Source organism: Rhinatrema bivittatum, chromosome 8 (genome assembly GCF_901001135.1).
Source record: "Rhinatrema bivittatum chromosome 8, aRhiBiv1.1, whole genome shotgun sequence".
NCBI lineage: Eukaryota > Metazoa > Chordata > Amphibia > Gymnophiona > Rhinatrematidae > Rhinatrema > Rhinatrema bivittatum.
Genome location: NC_042622.1, coordinates 140,919,637 through 140,929,999, shown reverse-complemented (window position 1 = coordinate 140,929,999; position 10,363 = coordinate 140,919,637). Strand labels below are relative to the sequence as shown.

General features: G+C 43.0%; 1 protein-coding gene across 1 annotated transcript in view; it reads right to left on the bottom strand.

Moving 5' to 3' along the window:
• Window positions 1-329: 329 nt before the first annotated feature.
• The window catches only part of STPG3 (sperm-tail PG-rich repeat containing 3), a 74,415-nt gene continuing 64,381 nt past the window's right edge, over window positions 330-10,363 (bottom strand). The window contains exon 7 of the mRNA XM_029613278.1: window positions 330-639. Within this exon, the coding sequence (XP_029469138.1) occupies window positions 629-639 (11 nt within the window). The 3' untranslated portion in view covers window positions 330-628. The remainder of the gene's footprint in view (window positions 640-10,363) is intronic.

Sequence of the window (10,363 nt, the reverse complement as noted above, 5' to 3'; positions counted from 1 at the left end):
GAAACAGGATGCTGGGCGTGATGGACCTTCGGTCTGACCCAGTATGGCACGTTCTTATGTTCTTATATTCTTATCGTATGTAAAAACCACCACACATTTTCTCACTATTCTTAAGCATCTGCCCCCGGTTTCAAATTCGACATTGTTAGTCACCCTTTATTCACCTGCTCCCTTTATACGAGAATACCTCAAGAGCAAGCCCTTTGTATAGTAGAGGGCCCCTTTAACATGCGACCCCAGCCACATTGCATACCCACTTCATTCATTACACATTTAGCTGCAATTCCACTACAGAACAATTTGTTTTTTGTTTATGGGTACATTTTATTTGCAAAAAACAAGGAGTTGCAATGGGGGCCACAATGGCTCCTAGCATAGTGAACCTTTATGTTACTCATTTTGAAAAAACACATCTATATAATACAATCTTTTTTTCAACATATTCCGCTTTGGCTGAGATGGCATTTTATTTTATCGTGGCTGTCAACAATAAATCATCTCCAGCAAGTCATCTCTTGGCTTAATACTGTAGACCCGTTCTGCAGTTTATTTCAAGTTATAGTTGTGACCATATAGCATATCTGGATATTTGGGTCCACAAAATCAACAACTCACTACAAACCACAATTTACAGGGAACCTGTGGAAAGAAATATCTTGTTACATTACACTAGCTTTCATCCTTTTTCATTTGTGTTTCAGTTTACTTGTTGGCCAATTTCTCAGGTTATGACATATTATGCACTACTAAAAATGACTTTGCTCTTCAGGCTCATGACCTCAGCATGAGACTATTGGCAAGAGGATGGCCATTTAAAAGATTTAAAAAGGCCGATAAGTGGGCTTTCAATGCAGAACCCACATGGCTATTACTGGACAGTAAGAAATCAAATGAGGAATGGTATGTGTTTTACAATATTCACACTTAACTTCAGCTATAGCATCTATTATTTTGAAACATTGGAATATTCTTCAGTTACAATCAGCGTTTAAAGAATTACCCACCATAGCTTTCTCCGAGGGAAAAATATTCATGATTGGGTGGTTAGATCAGATGATCCTGTGATATCAGATATTAAAGATAACTCGGCAGAGATGGGCCATTTCGCATGTTGATGTTGTAACTTTTGTGCCCAGACTATACAAGGACCCAGTTGGCTGCCCCCAAATACACAGCTAAGCGAATACAACTGCTTGATAGAACAGATTGTCATTCTACATATGTATATTTTCTAATGTGTCCGTGCAGCAAGCTCTACATTGGAAAAACTAAACGAAAAATCAAGATTCGGTTGATGGAGTATAAAAGCTGCATTAAAAACAAAAGAATTCAGCAATGTTCATAGTACACTGTTTGGAATTTAATCATGCTTTTGTGAATTTGAAGTGGGAATTGTTAAACACCTTTCCCCTCATCCAAGAGGAGGCGATCTGGAGTTAGCTACACATTTGCAAACAATTTAGGATTTTTACCCTTAATACGATTTCGCCAACGCGAGTAAATCTTGATCTTGGGTGGTACTCGATTATTTGAAAAATATTTAGAAGTCATCTTTATGTTTTAACTATGTAAGTACTATACTAATCCTTTGACTTGCGTTTTTTCCCTATGGCGCCAAAAGAGTTTTGAGGCACTGTACTGGTGGGAGCACTGTCTTTTTCTCCCTGCACTACTTACCAATAATCTTGAATAAGGCTTATAGCACATTTGTTTTGCAGATTTAATGTTGCACAATAAAAGACTGAGTGCATGAAGAAACAGTCAGATGACATTTATCCCATTCCATCTCCAACCTCCTGACGCAGAACATGAAACACAGCCAAGTCGGGGCACTTTCGATTGACAAGATGACTTTCACAAATCATTTAAAGATTTGTTGAAATTTTATTTGGGTTAAGGAAAAATTAAAAAAAACATGCTATGTGGTAACCCATGATTAATTAAAAGCCAAGGAAGGCATTTAGAATGCCAGCAGTGCCTAAACTATTTAAATATATCTATTCTTTTGATGAGGGTTTTGTTGGAAGCTGGGTTTATGTTCCTTTGTTTTCAAGTCACAACAAGTGATGGTTATATCTATTAAAAACATGACATTGCTGTGCTGATCAGAGCCCTGCTTCCCCCATGCAGGCATTGCACTGATACATGGCATGTATGAATGCAGCACAGACAAATGAAGCGAGAACTTGAGAAGCAGATTTTGAAGCCTGCCTGATGGTTCAGAATCAGTGTTGTGCACTGCTATGCCGCAGACTCAGGTTTACTTCCCTAACTCTTCCTAGGGCTGGCTGAGGATGTAGTGAAGGCAATATCTGTAGCTCCTATGAGGAGCAAGAACCAGTCACAGTAGAACACACTGGTTCGACTCAGGGTGCATGTATACCGAGTCTCAAAAGGAGCAATAGTCTCTTGTTACAACTGCTACTATACTAGAAGAAAAGAGTATTAAAAATAGGGGGGTGAGAGATGAACACTAGCTAGTTACAAATGAAGGTTCATGATGCCATAGCTCTGGCAGTGGTGGGCTCTGAGTGAACTAATCCTAAAAGATAACTCATATGAAATGGGGGCGGGGGTTGGCCCTAGTGAAAGTTTGAAGGTTGCTAGCAAAGAACCCAAACTTCGAATGAGCTGTGTTTGCTACAGGGCTGTCTCGAGGGGGGGAGGGGGGAGCAACCATCTACAAAGTAAAGTGAAAAACAGTGAAATAAAACAAAAGAGCGATCCCATATTCAAACAAGAAGTTAAAAAACCTGTAAATAGGCACTTACATGCATAATCAATCAGACTTTAATGCTCTACTCACTGCTTCCTCTCTTTTTGCCACCACCAGTTGTCCTTTGGTCATCACCTCCTAGTCTGATCTAGGGATGTGAATCGTTTTTCAACGATTAAAATTATCGTCCGATAATGTTATATCGTCTTAAATCGTTATAGAACACGATACAATAGAAATTCTAACGATTTATCGTTAAAAATCATTAAATCGTGTTAGTGCGCACTAACTCGAGTTAGTGCGCACTAACTCCCCGTTAGTGCGCACTAACTCGATTTAGTGCGCACTAACTGAAAATGATACAAATAAACACTTTCCAGGTCACTGAAGGTCAGTTAGGAATGAATATGTGTTCCTATTGGCTGGCTGCCCTCTTATCTATTGATGTTACCAAGGTTACCACTGAGGTGATGGTTGGGGGGATGGGAAATGGAACTGGAAACTAACGAACACCAACAGAAAATGAAACAAAGTGTTCACACTTCCCAGGTCAGTAAAGGTCACTTAGGAATGAATATGTATGTATGTATTCCTATTGGCTGGCTGTGCTCTTATCTATTGATGTTACCAATATGGTTGGGGGGATGTGAAATGGAAACAGTTGGAAGCTTGACAAAAAAAGTAATGTAATGATCAGCACTCACGTGACTAGAACTTGTTTGTTTATTATTTTTGTTAGCAGGCACCTGAAATGCTAGTGCATGTTGAATTTGCCAATCACTGTGCATTTTAGAAAGGTGGTCCTGGCTGGAACTGTACACAGTTCAAATATATGTAATTGATTGTTGGTAAGTGTATTTTTTAAGTAGCCACACTGGCACCAGTATGTTTACTTTTCCTCCTACTTAACTCACTAGCTCAGCTTTGTAAGAAGGGCTTCTCTGCTTGTGTGTTGTTTTTGTTTGGTGTGAGGAGAGCAGAAACATCAGATCTTTATTCAATCTACTACAGTCATCTCTTACAGTGCCCTATCCCTATTAATACCAGGAGTGTTGTGATCTTCCTGCACACAGTGCCCTAACCCTGATACCAGTCTGAGACAGCTCCCTCCCTGCATTACTAGTGAGAGGCTGGCTTCACAGACAGGGGGGAGCTGCCTGACCCTCACTCCTGACTTCCCCCATGTCCCAGCTAGTGAATGGTGTGTGGGTGAGGGGGGGGGGGGGGGAGGATGGTGAAGTCTGAGACAGCTCCCTCCCTGCATTACTAGTGAGAGGCTGGCTTCACAGACAGGGGGGAGCTGCCTGACCCTCACTCCTGACTTCCCCCATGTCCCAGCTAGTGAATGGTGTGTGGGTGAGGGGGGGGGGGAGGATGGTGAAGTCTGAGACAGCTCCCTCCCTGCATTACTAGTGAGAGGCTGGCTTCACAGACAGGGGGGAGCTGCCTGACCCTCACTCCTGACTTCCCCCATGTCCCAGCTAGTGAATGGTGTGTGGGTGAGGGGGGGGGGGGTGGATGGTGAAGTCTGAGACAGCTCCCTCCCTGCATTACTAGTGAGAGGCTGGCTTCACAGACAGGGGGGAGCTGCCTGACCCTCACTCCTGACTTCCCCCATGTCCCAGCTAGTGAATGGTGTGTGGGTGAGGGGGGGGGGAGGATGGTGAAGTCTGAGACAGCTCCCTCCCTGCATTACTAGTGAGAGGCTGGCTTCACAGACAGGGGGGAGCTGCCTGACCCTCACTCCTAACTTCCCCCATGTCCCAGCTAGTGAATGGTGTGTGGGTGAGGGGGGGGGGGAGGATGGTGAAGTCTGAGACAGCTCCCTCCCTGCATTACTAGTGAGAGGCTGGCTTCACAGACAGGGGGGAGCTGCCTGACCCTCACTCCTGACTTCCCCCATGTCCCAGCTAGTGAATGGTGTGTGGGTGAGGGGGGGGGAGGATGGTGAAGTCTGAGACAGCTCCCTCCCTGCATTACTAGTGAGAGGCTGGCTTCGCAGACAGGGGGGAGCTGCCTGACCCTCACTCCTGACTTCCCCCATGTCCCAGCTAGTGAATGGTGTGTGGGTAAGGGGGGGGGGGGAGGATGGTGAAGTCTGAGACAGCTCCCTCCCTGCATTACTAGTGAGAGGCTGGCTTCACAGACAGGGGGGAGCTGCCTGACCCTCACTCCTCCGGGGTATTGTGATCTTCCTGCACACAGTGCCCTATCCTTGATACCAGGGGTGTTGTGATCTTCCTGCATGCAGTGCCCTATCCCTATTAATACCAGGAGTGTTGTGATCTTCCTGCATGCAGTGCCCTATCCCTATTAATACCAGGAGTGTTGTGATCTTCCTGCATGCAGTGCCCTATCCCTGATATCGGGATGTGTGCAAGAAGATCACAACACCCCCGGTATCAGGAATAGGGCACTGTGTGCAGGAAGATCACAACACCCCCAGTATCAGGAATAGGGCACTGTGTGCAGGAAGATCACAACACCCCTGGTATTAGGGATAGGGCACTGTGTGCAGGAAGATCACAACACTCCTGGTATTAATAGGGATAGGGCACTGTGTGCAGGAAGATCATAATACCCCTGGTATCAGGGTTAGGGCACAAGTTCTAGTCACATTGACTGATCACATTACTTGTTTTGTCAAGCTACCAACTGTTTCCATTTCCCATCCCCCATATACTGTCAGTAGGAAACTTGGTAACATGAATAAATAAGAGGGCAGCCAATAGGAATACATATTCATTCCTAAACTGACCTTAACTGACCTGAAAAGTGTCAAATTGTATCATTTTCAGTTAGTGCGCACTAACTCCCAGTTAGTGCGCACTAACTCCCGTTAGTGCACACTAACTCGAGTTAGTGCGCACTAATCGGAAAAAACGATTTTTAACGATTTTTTAACTAAAAAATCGTGCCTAAGACGATTTTCTTGCCCTGCCACACGATTTCTATCGTTAAGACGATATGGAAAACGATTCACATCCCTAGTCTGATCGTTCACATCTGCTTCAATGGGAGATGCGTGCTGATCTCCATGCTGCCAGTCTCACTGAATACTGCTGGGTCAGACAGATACCTCGATGACTATGCATTTGGAAGGAACCGAAACTTCACACTGAGAATCCTGATTTTGTTACACAATGGAATCAAATACTCAACAAATGCTCATTCAATTTGATGACCCTCATAGTTGAGACCAACAAGACCTTGATGACTTCTTTGAAGGAAGAAGCCACGGTATGCTTGGACTCCCTGAAACTTCAATGGTCCACCGATTTATTTGACTGTCAATAATGCGAGCTTCAACTCATCAACAAATATCGGACAGAACTCAAGTAAAAAAGTTCCAGAGGAGACCAAGATGGCCGCTGAGCTGTGAGGTCGTGAGGGCAGCGCTCCTGGGAGAAAGTTTTCAAACGAGCAATTTCTACATTATTTCTTTTCTTGAAAGCATAATGCCTCATTCTAAAAGAAAAGCTCGCATTCGCGAAATTACCTCTACACCCGATCATTCCTTTCAACCGAGGATAGTTGAAGCCTTTACGAGGACGCCAACATCAAACCCGGAAGTGTTGGTCGCTGGGGCAGACAGAGAGCAGCTGCCGAGCCCCCTGACCTTTGAGATCTCGCTAAGCCCAGGGCTTCCAACGTTGCCGGAGCCACCAGGGAAACGCTCTGTGAGTGCTGAGGCACACGGGCAGTTTTCAGAGATGGCGAGTGGAAACCAGAGAGGGGTAGATGGAATCCCCTCGGAGGACCTGAATCCGACAGGTCCCAGGAACCACTCGGAGCAGGCACAACATCGCCCGGAACATCAGAAAATAGGCGAAGGACTCCTGGAGGTAGGAAACAAGATGGACATTCTAACCCCACTAACCACCTCAGCTTTGGCCCCCTCGTTGGAAGAAATTAAAAATATATTAATTACTATGCAGAAATCTATAATTGCTTTAACTTCAACTGTGCAAGAAGCAATGCTTAAGACACAGAAAATACAGGAATCGCTGGTTTCAGCTGAAGAGAAAATAAATACTTTAGTAGGGAAAGTTAAGAAAATTGAAGAGGTTCAACTAAATCTTATAAAATCTGAAAAGATGGTGGAGAATAAAATAGAATTTTTTGAAAATCAAGTTAAAAGAGCGAACTTAAGGTTCCTTAATTTTCCAAAAACGAAACTGCAGTCTCCTGCAGACTTATTGAAAAGTTATTTCATAAATATTCTAAAGTATCCTACAGAAAAGATTCCAGCCAAATTATCCACCTACTATTTAACTCAGAGAGATTCTACTGGGAACAGAAACAACCATAAAGGGAAAGGAGAAGAAGAAACGCTAGATTTGACGGATTTTCTGGAAAAATCTTTCGAAATGGAGATAAACATGAGGGAAACGTTGTTGGTGCAGTTTGCCTCAAAAATGGATAGAGACGAAGTATTAAAACATTATTTCAGGTTTCAAAAATTAAAATTCTTTGGACAGTGTATACAGATTTTCCCAGACATTGCTAGACTGTCTCAGTTGAAACGTAAAAAATTTCTGGAAATGAGAGGGGAGGTGGTGGGGAGGGGGGCACGTTTTATGTTGCGGTTCCCTTGCCGTTGCTTTATATATTATGGTAACGTTAAATATATTTTCACAGAGCCAATACAGCTACGTAGCTATTTAGATAGACCATCATGAACCTAAGTGAATCCAGGTGTAGTTGGATAAAAGAAATATGGGTATTGGCTAACCTCTAATCTCAGTATTTTATTTTCAATTATATAGATTACTTATGATCTGCTTAAAAAATTTTGGTCTTCCCCGATTTCTTAAATATATTACAATGTGTGCCAGACCAGGATTTAATATTTCCTTTGTTGTAAAATGGAGTATATCTATATTTGTATTGTTTTTCTTTTCTGGACTATGGATAACGCATTGAAATATTTTCTTGTAACTGAAATTAAAAAATTAATAAAGTATAATTTAAAAAAAAAAAAAAAAAGTTCCAGAATTTCCAACGCGATGCCCATGACTATGCCAAAGACTGTGTGTGTCCTTGGTTGGTGCCTTCTCACTCCTCATGCAAATAAGTGACCTTTGAATCCTCTTCAAACAACTCTTCTGGGAACGATATCTCCAATCTATCAAACACATTTGCTTGTTCCACTGGTTTCTCTGGCTTCTTTTCTTCTTTTTTTCAGACCAGCACCCAGCAATCCATGCCTCTCACACCACGTCAACATGGGTTTGGCGCAGTACTGCATACAGTCCCCATTGTCCTCCATGGGCCCTGTCTCAACAGAATGCCTGCTGGTAGTTAACCTCTCATCCATCTCCCTCTCATCTTCCGAGTATTGCCACCTCAATGTGGGTTTGTCCTTTGTACACATTCCATGCTATGATTCATTTAATACTAGGCTTTTTTTGCATAAATGTATTCATTTGATAATATTGAAAGTTTTCTTTGCTTCCCACCCCTCCCCCTCTAACCTTTCCATTGTTTCCCACCCCTCCCATTGGTCCCCCCTGCTTTTCCCAATCCTCTTATGTCAGGTTTTGAAAAACAGATTTTCCATGATTTATCCATTTTTGATACACAATTTCCTTTCTCGTTTCATAACCTTTCCTCTCAAGATTGGTTATCTCTTTCCTCTCTCAAACTAGACACTTCTGTTGTAATTAAACCTGCAGATAAGGAGGGCAGCATGGTTCTCCTTAATCGCTCTGATTATGTTAATGAAATTCTTAGTCAACTTTCTGATACTCACTACTGCCTCCTCTTATCTTCGGATCCCACTCCTACTCTCAGTATACATATTTCATAAATTGTGAAGGCCACATTAGCTGCTAATTACATCACCACCTGTGAGGCAAATTTCTTATTTGAAAAATATCCAACTATATCAGATTTTTATGTTACAGTAATGATTTGGTAGTAGTTCCTGCGAAGAAAAGGGACTGTGCCTTTAAAAAGGAAGTATTTGTTTGCTTTGTCTGAGAATAATAGGGCTGAGAAATTGAGATCAATGAGGTTTAGAATTATATGCCCTAGAATTTCTTGCTGACTGACTTTGGCTGACTGCCAACAGGGGTGAATGAGCATTGTGTGTGGCTAGTCACACCTCCCTTGGCAGCTGCTTCAGTGTATGAGGTGTCTGCAGTAGCAATAAAGGAGAACAAGAGGGAAGCCAGGTGAGTATGCAGTTCCCAACAGCTCCTCTCCAGTCAAGCTATGGAGAAGGAGGAGGACTCTGAGACTGAGACTGACTGGACAAACCACTACTGCCTTACTTTAACTTCTGAAGTTTGATTTTAGGGAGAAGCCAAAGTGATCTATATACAAGTCTGTTAAACACCTATGTTGAAGGGAAAAGAACATGGAGTCTGAGCTTAGCTGTGCAGCATTGAGAAGCTTGTGCATGTAGGAGTTGTAGGTTCTTTTGGTAACTAGTTATATTGTGACCCTGTAATGAACTAAGCTCTCATTAAACAGAGAGATACAAGGAGGCTGTTAGAACCCATGGCCCAATCCTGCTTCACTCCAAAAGGAAGATTCATCAGATGCTACCTTCTGCAGACACCGCCATTTCCACGCTGTCGACAAGATGCCATTGATGTGCACTTAGGGTGTGTGCGCATATATGCGCACCTTGTATGCGCCTACGAAACTCCGCCCCTGAGTTGCACTGATGTCAACCACAATGGATATTTAAACAGACTGCGTGGTGTTCCTTTCCTCGGTAACAGGTCTCCTGAGTGCCTAATCCCCACTGAGTGTTACTTCCTTGTTGATTCCCTGTACTGCCCATGTGCTGTGATTCCTTTCCTCTGTGCTGTTCTTGGTGCCCTTTATTCCCTGGTCTGGTCCTGTTCATCTGTTTTCCCTTCGTTGTCTGTCTTGGACTGCTCTTCTGGTATTGACCTCAACCTGGACATGGACTTACCTGGATTGTTATCTGGACCTTACTTTCTGCCTGGAACTGGGTCTTGCTGTCTGCCATCCGCTTCGACCCCCTTGCCCATCTCTTCGTCTGTGTTGTTTGCTGCCAACCCCAACTCCTGCTGGACTTTGACTTTGCCTCTTGGACTATCCCTGGGACCCATCTAAGACCTGCTGGCCATCAGAACCCAAGGGCTCAAAGTAGGGGAGATAGTTGGTAAAGGCAAAGCTTCCGCTTGTCCCACATCGGGGTAAGTCTGCCCTCTGTAGTGTGCTCATTACAGCTGAAAGGTCCACGTCCCTAACAGAGGCTGGTTTGGGAAATGTTTTAGCTGTAAAAGTTCCCTCTTGAACCAGAGAGAGAAAGTGTAACAGCAGGGTTTTCAAAAGTAGAACTATCTCCCTAAAAAGATAATAGAGAGCAATCTCATTAGCAAGCGCGAAACTATGGAACTCACTACCTACTGAAACTCGCTTACAACAAAACATAAAAAGCTTTTAAAAAGAGATAAAAACTTGATTGTTCAGGAAGGCATATTCTGAAACTCAATGACATTCACTCTCAAGCAATATACCGTTCAGTTAATTCTTTTATCAGCAAAAAAGATTACTGACTCCTTTTATCATTGAATTGTCTTTTAATTTAAATTCAGAAACTGAACTATTTTATTAGTTTTATACAGAAATTTTATTTGACCTTTTATTTTTTAACTCTGATAT